The sequence below is a fragment of the Clytia hemisphaerica genome, unplaced genomic scaffold (genome assembly GCF_902728285.1).
Source record: "Clytia hemisphaerica strain Z4C2 unplaced genomic scaffold, Clytia hemisphaerica genome assembly, whole genome shotgun sequence".
NCBI classification, from domain to species: domain Eukaryota; kingdom Metazoa; phylum Cnidaria; class Hydrozoa; order Leptothecata; family Clytiidae; genus Clytia; species Clytia hemisphaerica.
This window is the reverse complement of record NW_027103417.1, coordinates 1478285-1497075: the sequence shown is the minus strand read 5'-3', so window position 1 is coordinate 1497075 and position 18791 is coordinate 1478285. Positions and strand designations below refer to the sequence as shown.

Below are 18791 nucleotides of genomic sequence, written 5' to 3'. Positions count from 1 at the left end.
TGAACGAAACAGTAAAGGGTGTAAGTATTAGCTTTTTTTGAAACTGCAATTATTTTTTCGACCCCAAAAAAATGAAATGTTGATGTTCAAAACTGGAAAAAAATAACATTTTATATGAAATAGATAAATTTAAAGCCTTAATTTTGCTGATTTAATCTAATTCACAAAAGAATTGAGTCTTACAAACCCCCTGACAAGTTCAATTCCAAGAATTTTAAGAGGGAGAAATGGTGAAACATTTACACGATTCTATTTTTTCGTCATCAAAATAAAGATGGCGGAGAAAAAAACAACATCGAATTCAGGAATATTTGGTCAATCACTTGGTGGAGATTTAGATTTATCTCAGTTTTCTGGACCTAAACTGTTCACACCAGCACCTTTGCCTCCTGCACCAACTATTCCACAAACATTACCTCAGCAAAGTCATGTTTCAAACTCTCCATTACCAGGTACAAAGCTCAATGTTTCGGTTGGCAAACGATATCATACTCCAGGATGCATCCTCTCTTATTTTCCCCCTATTTTCTACTTTCCTATCTTCTATCCTGATTTTCTATCTTTCTCAAGTGTTTCTTCTAACTGTTTTCTAAGTATTTTTCTGAAATTTGCCCGTACCCGGTGAAACAGGTCACCGACCCCCCAGCTCGAACCACCAAACAGTGTAGACCTAACTCTTCATACAAAAATTACGGGAAACGCATATTTGGACTTTGTACCCTATGCTGCACTCAAGCAGTTACATCAATATGCCTTCTTACCTGTCTTTAAAAATATAAATAAAAGTAATCACGGAAAAGGACGCGAAAAAAAAAGACATAAGTGTGAGAACAGAGTAATCAAACTCGTTAGAAAAAGTACCATTAGAAGTCATAAAAATCAACCTGAATAAATGCAATCGAAATCCCAGAGAACTTCATAATTCCCCAAACAACATTACATTACTATGTCAAACTCCCATTACATAAATTTTACAATTACGTCAGAGTAGACTACGCTCGCCACCGAAGAGGTTTATTTGGAAAGGGCAATTACATTTTATTGTTCGCTTCTTTTTTAAAGATTGGCCGGGTTGGAAAAGTATGAATTTCTTTGTACATATTTTACCTACCCCAAATATTTAGGAGGCTGAGTTTTAAACAAATGGTCAAGTTGAAACGAACGATAAATGTATCAAGGTCTGTTTTATTTACCCCCTGGTGACTTAACAAAAGAGACTTAACTCGATGTTACAATCCAATTATTCAAAGTTTGTCTCGGCCTTTTTATAATGAGCGAGACATACGTTCTCTGATTACGCAATTTTCATATTGACATTTTCGAGGCATTTTGATGTAACTGTCAAGCACTTAGGCCAAAATCCCGAAAAGGCGGGACAAAAATCAGTTTTTGGAAGTTTGCAAAAAAACGCCACATAGAAGATCTTTTAAATTCAGTATGTGAATAGAATAGAGAGCAGTAAAAAATACAACTTTTCTATTTTTCCTTTTTTTTGCAAAAGTTCTAGTAATGAAAATAAAGGGATAATGATAATTGCATACTATCCATTGATGATCCGCGGCACTATCGTAAAGCTAGAATTGCTTCGCTTACTTTTTGCTTGAGAAAATGATTGACAGATTGAAGTTTTTCATCCCTGCGGTGCGCGCAGCGCGGGAGCTCGGGCGCTCTGAGAGAGTTCTCGGCTCAATCCTCGGACCGCGCTAAAATGGTAGACTGAGCTGTGATCGCTGTGATAGATCATTTCGATGGAAGTTGTTGGAATGTTTACAAGGCTCTTGACAGAATATTGTTTGTTTTATTGTCAATAATGACAGTGCCGTTATAAATTTTGTTAGATCTGACAAATTGATGTTTGTAAGTGCACTTTATAGTTTTGATTCCCATTGAAAAATCATATTCTGGTTTTCGTGTTATTAAATGCTGTTTTAGAGCTTTAGAGCTACACTGCCAAATGCAAGCAACCTTTGTTTACAAACCCAACGCCTAACCGCTTACGCCAACGAGACACGGCAGAATGTTGTCATTCACAAATACTTATAGCGTTTAATTTACAGACTTTAATTAAGAAAGCTCCCAACCCTACCGGTATCCCTACAAGGATCCCTACGGGATCCAAAGTTAAGTCACAGGGTACGAAAGCCTCTAAGAAGGCCTTCGGCCTTATATTGTGACTCCCGAGCTCCAACCATAACCCTAACTGATAATAACCGAACCCCCGTCTACGTCCGCGGATTGAAAAATTTCACTTGCATCCTGGAGTATGATATCGTTTGCCAACCCAATCTTTCATGCTTAAAACTCCTATCTATGTACTATGACTATGTCTATATATACCGAGTCCCCTGCCCAGTTACTTACTTTTTTGATACTTTTTGAAGGCTTCTTTGTTCGTCTCAACAATCATCCAATTTGAGAAATCCGATGATGGACCATGACTTTGATGCTATTTGAATCAGCTCTCCTAAGAGGAAAGTAATTCGGCAGTGCAGTAGCTCGTCCGATAGTGAATTGAGAAAATGGTCCAATTGATGTTTAAAATTAGTTTTGGAGCAGTTTTTGAGGTTACGGATGGATTGTGGGAGGGCATTAAATAGTCTGGGACCTTCTTCTGACAGGGAGTCTCTCCATATGTTTTTTTGCCTTATATTCACCTCTTTTAGATAACATTTTCTACCCAGTCTTTGGTTATCGTAACTGAAGATGCCACCTTTGTTTTCAGCATAGTTAAAATTTGGTACAAGCTGTTCTAGGATGCTCCAGGTGTAGATAATCCTGTATCTTTCTCTGTGCCGCTCCAGGCTGTATAGTTCTTTGAACTTCTCCCAATAGTTGAGATGTTGAAGTGTAGGGATTCCATTCAGGTAAGATTTTTGAAGTGATTCCAGATGTTGGATCAGATATCTTTTTGAAGGTGACCACAGCTGGGAGCAATAGTCAATGTGTGGTAGTACCAGTGACTTCCAAAGAGTTAGCATTACTTGACAATCTCATGGATCCAAGCAATGATACTTTTGACTTTCTCAATCTGGTTTGTGATGTGTTTGCTGTATGTCATGTTAACATCCAGAGTGACTCCTAAATCCTTCACGTCCATCTTGGTTTCGATAGGAGAGCCAGTGTCTGAGAGGTAACTTGAGTGTTCTTTTAGTTCTTCATTTTTTCCGTAATTAAGAAATGATGTCCATTGATACACCACATCAAGGTCGTTTTGTAGAAATTGAACATCAGTGTTATTAGAGATCTCCTTCATTAAACGTGTATCGTTGGCAAATGAAGAAAGAAATGAATGTAGGATGTTAGTGTCAATATCTTGGATCATTATCAGGAAGAGAAGTGGACCAAGAACTGATCCTTGGGGGACGCCAGAAATGACTTCTGCTTTTTTGGAGAGAATGTAGTCAACAGATACTTGTTGGGTCCTACCAGTAAGGAAGGATCTGATCCATTGCAGTAATTTGCCAGTTATACCATTTCTCTCGATTTTATGGAGTAAGATTGTATGATCTACACGGTCAAATGCCTTGCTGAAGTCAAGGTAAATAACGTCAACGTTACGTCCTTTTTCAATGTGATGGATGAGTCGTTCTGTGTGCGAAAGAAGTTGGCTAAGACATGATCTTCCAGACCTGAATCCATGTTGATTATCGTTAAAGAGGTCGTTTTCTTCTAGATGATTTTGTAGCCGTTTTCTGACAATCTTCTCGAAGATCTTAGTTACATGCGAAGTTAATGCTACAGGTCGATAGTTTTCAGGTAGGCCTTGGTTGCCTTTTTTAAAGATGGGTGTGATGAAACTGGTTGCCGAACAACCCTGGACACTGCCGTACATTGTGCGGTGGAGTCCGGTGGGTGTACGATGGGCTGAGCCTAACCCATTTTTACCACTGTACATGTTCCATCGTACACGAAAAATACCGCCATACATTATGTACGGTGGGTAGTTGATGGGGTTACTGGATTCCCCCCGTACACGACATGTCAGGCTGTCTTCATGTATACACCTTAGGCAGAATAAGGCAGTTAGTCACACTAGCGTCCCGCCAAAATGCGTATCAAAGATCAATGCTGCGAAAGCGCTATATCGTTTACTTGACTCTCAAGCAAAAAAATGCAGCGAAAATTTCTAAAGGGATTCATGAAAAAATAATTAATGAAATTAACATTTTCAAAAACTTTGAGAAATTGCCTAAAATTTGAGCCATAGATGAAAAAATTTGAGCCAAGCCAACCTTGAAAACTGATTTGAAGATCAACTTCCCAAGAAAAAGATCTATGGGGGGAGGGGGGGAGACGGAGCCCACCTAGATCCGCGTACCACGGGATAGACTGTTTCCTGGGAATTTTGCCGGACCTAAAATAATGACCCATTTACATATGCGGAATTATTTTTACTTTAGCGTATAAACCTTGATTTCCTAGTGTGACTAACTGCCTAAAATTCAGGACTTAAGGCTGTTTATGGTTGATATTATGGAATATTCTAAATTTTTTTTTGAATTGCAAAATACACCCTTTCTTATAAGAATTCTGTGGCCTTAAGGCCATATTTGGAAAGCATGCATGCTGAGTCTTTAGTATATTTTCGAAAAAATGGACTTAAAAGTCTGTCTTGAATTGACTCGCGGAAGTGTGTTTAAAATGAGGAAGACTTAAGTTCACAATTGGAAAATTTCTTATTGTGTGCATTTAAAAATGTGGAAAACTTTTGTTGTGAACTTGAAAAAATTTATTTCCATATGCTTTCCCAATGTGGAAAGACCTTAATTATCTGCTCTGAAATAATATTACACATGGCTTGAATTTTTTTTGGATTGTAATACTGTAAATATAAAACCTAAAAGAACAACCATTTTTATTGGATTCAAGGAACTTTTTTGCCCCATATACACATCTTTTTTATAAGGAACCTTAACTTGACACCAAGCCTGGAATTCCTTCTTTACTAAGCTCCTAGATTGGATTTGCTAAGTATGTAACTTATGTATATTGCACATCTGACTTGTCATTCAAGAAAGTGCTCTATACCATCAGTAGAGCAGTATATCAGTCAAGAATAGAGACAATTTATTTTCCGATACTCAGAGTTTCAGGCACTCTTCAGTCAGAACTAACTTATGTATAATAAGTATAACAATGGACTACAGTACAACAAAAAACGCTTATTGAAAGTTGTTTTGTCAATATTTTGTCATCTTTTCGACTTTGTTTAGGCTTTTGTACCAGTGTGCTAATTCAAGTTTACCAACTCCTAACAATTCCTTATTTTTGGGACCATTTTCAGCCTCAATTTTGTGTTCCTTATAAAAAAACCGTGTATTGTCCAGGTCATTGGCAGGGTCCTGAAAACAACTGCAAGTAAGAAAGTTTGTATGTGTATGTTTAATTTCTCTCTTTAATTTAAAACTAAATACTAAACTAACCTTATAATCATAATTAAAATATAATTCAAATGTAATAAAACATTTTTATGAACGTCTCTTTTAAACGAAGTAAAATAGTCATTAACGATCGCATTTTATTAAAAAACATATATAAATCTTAGTTGGCGAAATAATTTAATTTTTTGCGGGGCTTATTTTCGCAAGATGATGCCTTTCTTTACTATTTTCTTTCAATTTCCTAAAGTTTTTTTAAGAATTTTGACTCACAAAATATAATCCTCATGGAAATTAATCCCCTTAAGGTAGTGGATGATACAATTTTACATATTTTTAAGAACATATGGAAATAATTTTCAAGTTTATAAATGTTTTCTACATTTTAAACGCACGTGGAAAGTAAATTTCCAATGCACGATGAAAGCTTTTGTTTGGTCAACATTTTATGAACATTGAGACATCCATCACGTTTTCTTTGAAAGTTTTTTCTCTTTAAAATCTTTTTGTCTTTAAGTGTGCAGCAGTTTTCATACTCTGATATAATGATCAATATAAGGTTCTTAATCAACCCCTAGTACTTTGGAGTATTGTGCTTATTATTATTATCATTATTATTATCATAAATAATTACAGTTCAGGTATACCAGGGCCTCTAAACCATTTTTGTACAAAATTTTTTTAAGATACATTTTATTGTCACGTGGACTTCCAGGCACTCTCCATTTAAAGTCTTAGTTTTAATGTTGGCATCGTTCAAAACTGTTCAAAAGCTCGTTCATGAAATCAATGTCTTCTTCATTTTCATTTTCAGTTACCCCATGGATAATAATATTTGCGTCTATTGATAGCTTTTTTTGGTCTTCAATTTTTTCTTCTATTTTGTCTCTTTGAAGCAGCCGCTTCATGCTGTTTACGCCTAATGGGTAATTTACTTTCGTAGCATTGGCAAAGCTTTTGCTTGATTTTGTTGTTGTTTGAATTTTTGGAATCTTAGCATTAACTGTCTCTTCAATTTTTGCGGATAGCTTTGTTTCCAGGATGGAAAATTGTTTCTGGATTAGATAAGTTACTTGATTCTTTTCTTTCAGGTATTCCTGATGAAAATGACATAAATTTGACATTTATGGCATTGAATCTTCATCTTGTCATTGTCTTTTAATGCAATTATGGTCTGTACAACGGTCTTTGTCAAACTCATTTTCATCAAGGGTCAGGTTCTTGTCAGGTGATGTCAGTTTTTGTCGAAATTTTGTTGTTTTTTCCTTTTTGTGAAAATTGTTCTCAATTTTTCATGGTAAGGCTCGTGATATACTTGTTAAAATGTAATCTTTATCATCTTAAAAAATATTCCCAAAAGTACGTAAGAATAAACTTCAGATGTTTGATGGAACTTTAGAGCTATCAGAATGATCTGTTAAGGTTGACCTTGCTTTATGAAAAGCTTGAAAAATTGTGAACTTCCTCTTTCTTTTGAAATTAGATTCAAGTTCATATGTTCATCCGTTCTGCTTAAAGGTGCTGCCAAACATCCAAAGTTCTTTTTGGACTACCTGGTATATGTTTATATTTGGATTCTTGTTTATTATCAGGTGTATGTAAAATGAGTTATTTTTAGTTGTTATGTTACCTAACTCATTGCAAAATTCAGACTATTTTTCTTTTGTTACTAAAGTCTGTCCAGATATAATTGGCAGTGGAAACAAGAAGGCCTGTAACTTTTGATAGTCAAATATAATTATGGAATTTTTATTTGCTTGTTTCAGAGAATCAAAAGCGCTATATTTGAATGTATTTTTGGTTAAAAAACTCGCGATTTTTAGTGGTTAAATTTGCGATTGTAAAAATTGAGCTTTTTTTCTACTTATGCTATAACGTTCATTTTTACACCAGCGGTAGTTCAACCTTAGGTTAAGAATTTTTTTAAATTTCAAGGCGAACAGAAAAGTTCTTCGGAAGATATGGGACCCGAAATACCCCTTGGTAGCACTTTTCTGTGAAATATCGTATCTCCAACTTATTACTAAAGACGGGGGTTATGTTATATTTTTTAAACAGTGCAATTAAAAGTTGGAAAGTGTTGGTGCATTGGTATTATTGGTATCATTGATTATTTCGAAACTTAGTGAAATCACAGTATAATTGTTTTTATTGAAAAGATAAGCATGAACTTATATTGCCTTTGCTATTTTTAAGGTATTAAAGAACTTTGCTAATTCCAAAAACACTAAACACAGTTTGGCTATGAGGTCATTAAAGAGATCGTAAAATGTGTTATGATCGAACAACTGTTTTATCATGTCACTACCCCCGTTTTAGTAATAAGTTGGAGATTTGATATTTCACAGAAAAGTGCTACCAAGGGGTATTTCGGGTCTCATATCTTCCGAAGGACTCCTTTGTTCGCCTTGAAATTTAATAAACTTCTTAACCTAAGGTTGAACTACCACTGGTGTAAAAATGAACGTTATAGCATAGGTAGAAAAAAAGCTCAATTTTTGCAATCGCAAATTTAACCACTAAAAATCGCGAATTTTTCAACCAAAAATACATTCTAATATAGCGCTTTTGATTCTCTGAAACAAGCAAAAAAAATTTCCATAATTATATTTGACTATCAAAAGTTACAGGCATTCTTGTTTCCACTGCCAATTATATCTGGATAGACTTTAATTTTTTTTCTCAATAAATTTCATACTTTCTAGCACCTAACACCCCGATACCACCACCTTCTCAATATCACACACCACTTCAAACACCCAATATAAGCAGCAATTTCAATCCAGCAGCACCACAACCACAACGCTTACCACCTTTGCCAACTACTACTCCACCTAAACAATATGATGCCACGCAAGTTTTACGGCAAACACCGCGACCAAACATGACACCTGTCCCCTTAACACAAGGACTGGATAATGTTCCTCTGCAAAGCCCACCAATGAATGGTAATGCATTATATCTTGATTTGTTACTGATAAATCTATGCAAAGTATTTAGAAAAAATATATTTGGTTGCACCAACATATCAACAGGAATTTCAAAAATTACGTCTATGTTATAGGTGAATGGAAGCAGATGGGGTTTTACTTTACCATTCGCCTTTTATTAACTAAGCTGTAAAAAAATGATTACTCTAAGGTCCCGAAAAGTAGGGTGGAGGACTCCGAATAAAAAGGGGGTCTGAAACAAAATCTAATAAACAAGGGGTCCGTAATTCTACTTAAAAACCACAAAATAAGATAACTATAAGCTAAAACCAGGCTATTAGATTAATTCCGATTGTGTTTGCTGTTTTCACAATAAATAAACGGGGGGTCCTAATAAGAACAGGGGGTCCGAAAACTTTTCAATAATTGGGGACATATTTATTCAGGACTTTAGAGTATAATGTTTGGACAGCAGTTTAGATAATAATTCATTTATGGCTCTGCTTTTTTTAAGAGTATAAAACTAAGTAAGTAATAAGTTTAACCGAACAAATTTTATTTTAGTAACACCTTTTGGTGGGACCAACCATCCTCCTGCTCCAATGATTCCTACCTTCACGCCATCCAATCAAACAAACCAGTTCCTGACAGGCCCCATGATTCCACCATCAAACACACCTGCTCAAGTCTTTAACCCTACCATGTCACCACAACAAGCTCAAACAGGTGCTTTTAACCAACCTTCGACTTACAATCCAAAAGTCTTCACTCCAAACCAACCACCAAAAGCACCTACAATGTTCGTACCTCCATCAAACCCAGAACCAAGTGCTAATAACTACTATACACCATCACAGAATATGAATCAAGCACCGGCTATGTCTGGATACCAACAACAGCAGGCTTTGCCAACGGAATACAATATCTCACCATTCGCATCAATGAATACACAACAAAATTTAATGCACTCAGTACCAAAAGTAACCCCTCATTGGTTTTATCTCCGAACGTGGACCATCCATCTTCCATTTTATAAGAAAATGACTGAATGGCAAGTTTTTTCAAAAGCAGATTCACACAAACTTGAGCATGAATATCTGTTACACCGTGGCACAAAAAACGGTGGTAGCGTGGTTGTACAGACTGACGGCGGACGTTATGATGTTGATCTAAATGACATGACCAGGAATTCAGTTTATTGGAAAGAAGAACCCTCCACAGTGAGAAGATGCACATGGTTTTACAAAGAAGAAAACCAATTTCTTCCCTATGAAACAGAGCCAGCAGAAAAGCTTGAGGTGATTATTTTTGTTGGTGATGACATAGTCCCGGTATTGGGAGGATGACACCTTCCGAAAAAATGAAGAAGGGGGGTAATCAGAAATTTTTATGAAAGGGGAGATAACAAGGAAGGGGGGTAGTTTAAGAAGGAAGGCTTACATATATATTGTAGATTATTTTCAAGCACTGTTTTGAAATCTGGTCTTCATGAAAGTTTTCTGTTAGAGTAAAGATATTTCACATATATTTGTTAGCTATTTTTGTCCAAAATCCTTGGGGGTTACGCATTTTTAAAGGTCAGAGGGATGCCAAGAAAGGGATCATTAAAGACGAGGGGGGATCAGACCCCTGTCCGCACTATGGATAATTTATAGTGGCACCATTTTAGAAACGTTTTGCTAGCTATGTAAAAATTTATATTGAATAGTGAACCTCTGCCCAACCGAACTGATTGTTGTGTATTGTTGTGTTCAAAAGCTGCAAAAGACACTAATAATTCATCTAAAGTGATTTTGTAGATTTATTTACTTCCAAGTCCTTTTATACAGTATAACATAATTTTTTTTCTTTAAACGTTTCGGACTCGTCCGATATTAAAATTTCATTTTTACTGATGATGGCACTCGGATAGGTGAAATCCTTTAAAGAAAACATTTTATGTTTAACAAAAAACGGAAATGAAGCTTCTGTCTTAAATATATTATGAAATGTCGTATTTTGTTCAATACTTTTTTAGGAGGAATACCTGAGTATGATGTCTAAAGGTATTTTCAACATTCGAGTGGATATTTCACAGAATGATTTTGTTCTTTTCCACAACCCCGATACCATGGTTCAATACAGCAATAACCAAGATCTCCAATGGACAGGGGAAGATGCCAAAACGAGACCGAAAATTGTTCGAAGAGGTATTGCTGACGAAGTCTACCAACAAATACCTCAAGGTAAGAACAGATCTTTGGAAAATTCTCTTTCAGACATGATCAAGGTCTTTTCCGAAAAATTGTCAACTACGATTGGAGTCTTTGCCCGATTGAACCAAATCTGTGGGGACCATCAGGTGGTACATGGGCCGTGGCGCTCCTAGGAGCGTGCTGTAACGTACCCCTTACTCTGGAATGGCCGTCAAGTCCTTCATTCTTTATTAAGTTATCAGAGTTATCATTATCAAATGAAATGAAATTTACTCCCGTTTTTTCGGACTCGAGCCTGAAAGTCTCATTTCACTTAAATAACAGATAGACTTAAGTATAGCAAGGTGTTTTGAGGGTGTCTACTTGAAGGGGACTGAGAATAGTCCAAATAACAGTGTACTAGGTAATGTATATGGGGATCAGGAATTTTAAAGGAAATGTTAAAAGTACTGAATAAAATAAAAAAGAAGTATAAAAAGACTGATATTTTAAAAGTTATCTTCTTCATTTCGAGTATAGGTGAAGAAGGATCGATTGAGCATGTCGTGTTTGTCATCCATGGTATTGGTCCTGTTGCTGATTTAAGAGGAAGAACTATCGTCGAGTGTGGTAAGTCGCCTCACTACCGTATTCATTCTACACTTACGCATTTTCTGTCTATCAATCCTTCTTTCACCAAATGCCTCATTGTTTCTGTCCAACTATAAAATGCACTACTTTACTCATAGTTTTCGACTCCATTTAATATTTCTATCAGGCACTAGGATGTTAGAGAGCTAATTATCGTGTGCCTAAAATATTGTGTTAAAAACTCTGGTCTGGGTCAGCCGTTCCCAAAAGATTTATTGTGTTCAAATTTCATTCCTGTTGTGATTAGAAAAAAGCACCAATACCAAGAGACCCATTTCCTGTCATTTACTTTTTAATCACTATTTAACTGTTGTATTTGTCTTCAGTGGACGATCTGCGACGTCATAGTTTACATTTCACCAATAACAACGGCTTCACCATTCAAGGACGACCAGCAAATCGTGTAGAGTTCTTTCCTATTCAATGGTATTCATCGATCCGTGATGAAAAATTTGGCATCGACAAGTAAGAATTGATATCTTCCTCCATCCTCTACATATTCATAATATTCATTACGTAATGTTTATACGGAGGCACCGGAGGCAGACAGCCAAGGCGTTTGCCACTAGTTTTATTGTTTAAATTCAAAGTGAGTCGGTCTTTTTTTGGGTGCTTCCGTATAAAACATTACGTCATGAATACCACAAATACTGAAAAAAGACTTGTTTATATTCAAATCACACATGAATTTTAATACTAATAATTTTAATTCCCATTTTAATACCTATCAACCCTTTTCGGCACGGTCATCGTTTGAGGAGACTTGTAACGAAAAAAACTTTTCCCCAAGGAGGGACCCTTTAAAAGATTGGATCGTTTATTCGAAGTAATACGGTATATGAAAATGATGATTTCTCTATAATAACGTAAAGCATGTGTGTTTTTTGTTACTTTGTTTAGACAACTGGAACAGCTTTCACTTCCAAGCATATCGAAATTACGTCATTTCACCAACGAAACGTTAACGGACATCTTATTCTTCACCAGTCCCCTATACTGCCAAGTGAGCATAGTTTTTCTACTGGCTGTGTCCTCTTTTGTAAAAACATTCTCGATTTCTCGTGATAAAAGCAGGCCTAATTCGAAGGCCTCTTCTCAAAAGAAGTCTCGCGACTTACACGAAAACAAGTAAACATGTATTTAACGGCCTTGAATTTAACACGAGTTTTTCCTTTTTCAATGTCACCGTGGCTGGTTTTAATATTAAAGGGGGTTTCATTAACACGGATTTCATTAACACGGATTTTTTATTTCATGATAATTACATGCCTACTTATTTTTGTGTAATAAGGTAGCCTTAAAAATCTGGAAAAGATTTTACAATGTATGTCAAGGCCTGTTAGTGTTAATCATCTCAATAATTTTCTAATAATATTGTTATCTTCTTCTTTTAGACGATCGTAGATACTGTCATCACTGAAATGAACAGAATTTATAAACTTTTCAAGTCAAGAAACCCAACGTATAACGGAACAACATCCGTCTGTGGGCATAGTTTAGGTAAGCTAGTTGAAGTCATGGAAAACTTTCACTGTACTTGTCATTTGCGATATGGAGGAAACGGTAAACTCTACCATTGGAATAAGTTTTCCTTTTCTAAAGCTTAAACGTTTTAATCATCTTCGGAAAATAATAAATATGTAAACTCATGGACTCGTTCTAACATTGGTTTATTTAGATAAGGACTAGTCAACTTAAATTTCTGTTGAAATTTTAGGGGTAGCAAGTGTCTAGGAAACAATGAACATGAGGAAACATTAAAAACTATATTTTCATTGAAGTGTCAACTAAACTTCCTTGTCAAATCTAGAGTCTAGAGATCATCTTTCTTTTCTTTATTATAGGATCTGTAATAGCGTTTGACATTTTGGCCAATCAAGTGAGTCTTTTTTAGTCTCTTACAAATTTGCGTGACCTAAAAGTGTATTTGATTTCATCCAATATGTTTAGTATAAACTAGGTTGAATTGATGTTAATAGGTAGTGGTCAATCAAAGAATGATGCAATGTCAGGAAGGTAGAGAGTCTATCCACATATTTATATAGCCCGAAGTGCTTTAAGCCATCGCAGGCAAAAAAATTGAATATCGGTCAAGCGCTGAAATTCTAGTGTAATGTCACGTGATCTAGAATCCTACCTAACTACGGCACACTTTTCAGCCGTCTATCACCATGCTTCCCTAGCAGCCTGTCTACTGGAAGTGTTTGGGATTCGAACCTAGTCCATTGAATGTTAAGTAATGTTTATCTTATATACTAGGGAAAACAGAAGAACCAACAACAAGTCAACGGTCATCAACAACCGTCTTCTTACGAAAATAGCGGAGAAGTTGTGGAAGATACCATCCTTCGTGGAAGCTCTGGTCCTCCCAGCAGGTACATGTTTAATGCCATCCTTTCATTGTGTGCAAGGGAGTCCAGGTCCCATAAAATAAAGTCCAAAATTTCTAAAGTCAACCCTATATCTTGAAAACGAAAATCTGTCCTAATTCTTAACCTGTCGGACACGAAAAAGTTCTTCCAAAAACTATAACATTTTTTAATCTAAAGACGCTACTTTGCATGGTACTATAACAAGTTTCTTTTGATTGGGTATTTAGAAATTCATCAGCTCCGCCATCTTTGGACACAAGTATGAGTGATCTTTCGTTAGATGATGTGACCAATATGCACGATTTGTTGGCTAAATTGAATTTGTTATCACTGGAACAACAATTTGAGGATGAACAGATTGACCTCGATACATTGGTTCGTATTTTTCTTACTTATAATTTTTGTTTCTACTTCCTTGCCTTCTGTTTTCTCTGATTTTTGTTTACGACCGTAGTGCAGAGGTAGAGTGTTCGGCTACGGTCCTCAAGTTCATGTGTTCTATTCCCGGCCGGGTCATATCAAGGTCTACCACTTAGTATAAAAACGGTCAGGAATTAAATAGAAGGTCAAGGGTAAGTGGAGCAATCCAGGGAGAAAGATTGGTTTCTCCCCTGCTTTTGAGTGAATAGCCATCAAAAGAGGAGCCTACGGGTCGCCTCCAACTGCGGTCGCAGACTTACATAGTATAGTTTGCATATACATTCTTCAATTCACATAATTAGGTTATAGCAAAAACCAAACGAAACATTTCCAGAGAAAACCAATCAGCTCCTTATTGTATCGTAGTAAATATTGAACTCTTAAAGAACACATCGGTTTGTTAAGTTCTTTTTGTAATGATTTTATTTTTGTCTTATTCAGCTGATGTGCCAAGATGGAGATTTGAAAGATCTTGGAGTCCCTTTTGGTCCAAGGAAGAAATTGGTAGCCTACATGAAGAACAAAGATAACCCTCAGGTACGGAACTTTTCACTGCTTCTTCGCCCTCTCCTCCATTGCTTTTGTAGGGAACTTTCTCTCTAGACAAAATTTCCGTTGTAGATGCCATCGTCTGTTTTCAATGTGTTTCTGGTTTGAGAAACGCGCCTGTAACAAAAAATCACTTTTTTACCAATAACTTTTTACGGGAATTTGTTCTGGCATGACAAACGAAGCTTGCAGAGTGTGCTAATTCCAAGGAAACGTGAGGTTTATTCTTCGACTAAGTGCATGCATTAGACTCAGCTCTTAAATCCTTTTCATGGTAAAACAATGGAGTCTCCATAACTCGAACACTCACGGAGAACCCAAATTTACTCGAGTTAATATGATTGCTTTACAGAGCATTTAATTGAAAGGACTAGAAACTTTGTCATAGTTAAGAAGACATTTGAGTTAAAATTGCTTCGGGTTATGGATACTCCATTATATTACCATGAACAGGGTTTAAATAAGAGTTGAGTCTGTTGCACTTATTCTTTCATTGTACTCCACTGTATACCAAGCTCTAATTCCTAAGTGATCTTATTTTTCTAACAGCCAACATCTGCACAAAAGAATCCGTCAGCACCAACCAACAACACGACCCTTCTAACACGTGGCACAAACACCGCCAACTCAAGCGACCAATCAGATATGTCCCTCAAAAGTGCTGGATCGGGTACTGGACAACCCGTGGTCACTTACAAAGCATTAGATTTCCAAACTGATTCCTTATTCGCTTTGGGTTCGCCAATTGGTTTGTTTTTAACTACCAGGTATGAACTGTTTTGTACGTTAAAAAAAAATAATTAAAGGAATTGTTCCGGGGTAAAAATACTTTTAAAGGCGGGAAAGTCTTTTCTTGAGGACGAAATCCTTTTTAGCTTTAGTTGTAAAGATCGCTTCTCGCTCGATTTATTTTGGTCGCCGAACAACGCGCACAATGTGGGATGCAACCTCCCCACATTCTCCCAGTCTCGTCTTATCAACTTGCTATTCACCCACAATCATTGATTTTGTTCTCGACTTTCAAATCTTACAGCAGTTTTAAAAGCTAAAATTGCTTTATTTAACCTCCATCCTATCTCTATATCATTATTAGGGGTGTCACTACGCTTGGTTTGGAATACCGTTTACCATTCTGCAACAGCTTCATGAACATTTTCCATCCGGTAAGGATTCTCTTCACTGATAAGTTTTCTTCGGTTTTCCTTTTGGGTGCTTGAACTATATTAGGATTCCATGTATGGGCTATTCCGTTTAAAATCCATACAGGGTCGGACGACACTTTTCAAGCAAAAAAAAAAAGATTCTTGAAAATGTGTGGATTACCAGTACTGAACTGAGGTCTACCACTGTGTCTATCCAGCAAAGATGGCGCATTATTTTGCTTAACTGTCTTGGTTTGGGAAATACAAAGTAGCTCTACCTAGTGTTTTTGTTTAAGAAATCTGTGCTTAAACCTAATTTGATATTATTCAATTTGTTAAAGTAAAATCGTAACTTCAATTCACCCGTCAACCGTAACGCCATAAGAGATATTGGTTCGAGTTAACATGGGTTAATGAAGTCAAAATGCAATCGATCATTATAGCGACTTTATAAATTTCTCCTCATTCAACCTTGGCCAATTCAAACACAGGCCCATCTAATGTTACATTTTGAGATGAGTGTAGTCTTCTAACCTTCGGTGTTTGTCTATCTTAGTACGATCCAGTGGTGTATCGATTGGAGCCTTTGGTCAACGAAATGATTGACATCCCACCTGTCCTCATACCCCATCATAAGGGGCGAAAACGGTTTCATCTCGGTAACCCATGCTACTTTTTGCATTATAACATTATACAGACAGAGGGAAGTTTCGATGGAGTTTTAAAAAGCGAAGGTTTGAAGAGATAGGTCTTCAATATATTCCAAGCGATAGGAAGTAATGTCTTAAGATTACACAGCTTTTCAGACGAGAGAATGGATATAGCGCTTGGATATATGATTGAAGTGGATTCAGATCCTATGTAAGAGCTTCACTTATAGCCCTCGACTACACTGTAAATATTTTCACGATACCAAAACCAATTAGTATGACTAGCCTTTTCAATTATCAACATCCTTTTCATTGATTGAAATGTAGTCTTTTTTATAATTTTTCTATACAGTGGTGTAAAATTGTGTATTTCTTGTTTTCTTTAGAAATCAAAGACAATATAACAAGAGTCAGTGCGAAAGTCAAATCAGGCATAATGGACGCTGTTAATCGTACGTGGACTTCCATCAATGATTTCGCACGATCTCATCAACCTGATTACCAACCAGCCCATGACGACAGCTTGTCAGTTGTCGGTGAAAATGAAGCACTAGATACGACCAACACTGAAGAAGGTCTGTTTTTTTTATTTTAATAACTATTGCTATTGTTATTTTCTAACATTTCGACCTTTTTGCAAAATTATTTACAATTATTTCAATTTCAACTTTTTCTTCATTTAAACAATCTTAAACAATCTGTAAGTAGTTCTAGATTCATATAGCACACTGTGGGCTGCTTCGATTCCTATTTTACCAATTTCGTTTTTCAAATTTAAATTGGAATTTCATAAACATTAAAAATTGTGGACATTGTAGTGGCTTAGCATCATTATAGACGGGAGAAAATCATGAAAAGGACAAAAAAAAATCTTTTAGAATGATTTTTTTGTAGTGGCCTGGTTGGACCGGAAACAAACATTTTTGAGGGTTCTGCCGTATATTACTAAAGGAAAAATCCGCCATTATGGAATGAAACGTTTGAATTAGAGATTCTTTATGAAAATCGAATGTATAAAAGAGAACTCCAGGTGTGAACTCTAAAGTGTCGAAATTCAGGGAAAAAGATTAAGATACCCTATCACCCTTAGGTAAACACGAAAATGGCCTACCAAAAATTATTTCCATTTCATCATTTATCATTATTTCAATTTCTTTACAGAAATGGCGTTGAAAGCACGAGAGAATGCGTTAGATTTTGGTCAACTAAACAGTGGCAAACGTGTGGACTTTGCACTACAAGAAAAACCCTTCGAAATACTGAACGAATATCTGTTTGCGTTGGGAAGCCATACTTGTTACTGGTAAGCGGTATTTATTTTTACACGGCATGAAATAACCGTTGGACCATGGACATTATCCGACCCAAAATCATAATTTCAAGTCAAAGCAACTCTGATCAGACATATTTTTCCGACACACTTGATATCGTTATTTTGAGCCTTGTTTTTACTTGAGTCTTGCTTTTACAAAGTCTCATACTTTTCATTCGTGCTTTTTTGTGTTTTTCAAAATTATTAGAATTGTTGTTATTATATAATATTGAGATGTTTTTAAATTTTCATTTTTTATTTTACATTAAGTACCGAAAAAATCCTCAAAGTCTAGTCTTAAATACTCTCTTTTACTCCTCATCTCTTTATAGGACTTCAGAAGATGTTGCTTTATTGATGTTGAAACAAATATACAAGATCAACGAATGAAAATGTGTGGTTTGAGTGAGTCCATTATAAAAAGCTCTTTGGAGATGGGTACAATTGATTAGATGGATATCTTCATGTGTTTCGTGTCCACTGTTGGAGCTAGTAATGTCAGAATCTGCTTTGATATACAAAGGAAAATAGAATAGGATTCTTCCTGAGCAAAATTTCCCAAAGATTATGTTGGGAGAATCTGGATTTGATGTTGTGCATCCTTGCGCCTGTAGCATACTGGATGAAAAGGGGGTTGGATGCAAGTCTGCCAGGGTGGAATGACGCTGGATGTTTGAAGTTATCGCATCAACGAACTCACAAAAACGGACGTTGTTTTTCAATTCTGGCAAACTCGAACCCAGTTCTCTTGTGTTTAATTGTTCATAGATGTTCATTGAACATATGATTTAGAAAAACTGATTTCAAAGGATGTAGAAAAAGAGAATTGATACAATAATCATCAATTTATAATTCTTAAGTTTTGTATCTAGCTAGTAGCTCCAGTTTAATTATTTTGTAAATTTTGAATTTTCTTGAGGAGCTAGTCAACGATATCATTATTCTAATTATTAAGGGGTGAGAAGGGAAGCGCTTGAAATAATAAATGCATTTTATAAAAAGATTTTTAGAGTAGAATATAATAGTTATGATTATTTTCTTACAATTACTTTATTATGATTCCTATCAATTTTTTTTTCGAGACCAATTGGCATTAAATTATCATTTATGTTTCTTTTAGTTAATGTTTATTTTATTTTCAATTTCAGAATTTCTATTTATTTATTTTTACAAAGCGAATGAATCTTTTTTTTTTTAAGATCTCGATAATCTT

The 18791-nt window shown here is 35.8% G+C and overlaps 1 protein-coding gene across 1 annotated transcript; it reads left to right on the top strand.

The window, feature by feature from the left end:
* Nucleotides 1-238: 238 nt before the first annotated feature.
* LOC136797726 (phospholipase DDHD2-like) lies at nt 239-18773 on the top strand. Its single transcript, XM_067054312.1, has 18 exons — nt 239-452; nt 8084-8326; nt 8873-9606; nt 10326-10533; nt 11023-11112; nt 11460-11598; nt 12034-12136; nt 12528-12633; nt 12978-13012; nt 13393-13508; nt 13733-13880; nt 14367-14462; nt 15024-15241; nt 15568-15637; nt 16173-16275; nt 16653-16841; nt 17428-17569; nt 17911-18773. Exons 1-18 carry the CDS (start codon nt 275-277, stop codon nt 17966-17968), a joined length of 2976 nt encoding a protein of 991 aa, XP_066910413.1. The 5' UTR covers nt 239-274; the 3' UTR covers nt 17969-18773.
* Nucleotides 18774-18791: the final 18 nt, after the last annotated feature.

Bases quoted from the DNA above. Each gene is read 5' to 3' on its own strand.
- LOC136797726 (XM_067054312.1), top strand. From the start codon at position 275: ATGGCGGAGAAAAAAACAACATCGAATTCAGGAATATTTGGTCAATCA. The intron at 8,327-8,872 runs GTAATGCATTAT...ATTTTATTTTAG, and splicing joins GCAAAGCCCACCAATGAATG to TAACACCTTTTGGTGGGACC. The intron at 15,638-16,172 runs GTAAGGATTCTC...TGTCTATCTTAG, and splicing joins TCATGAACATTTTCCATCCG to TACGATCCAGTGGTGTATCG.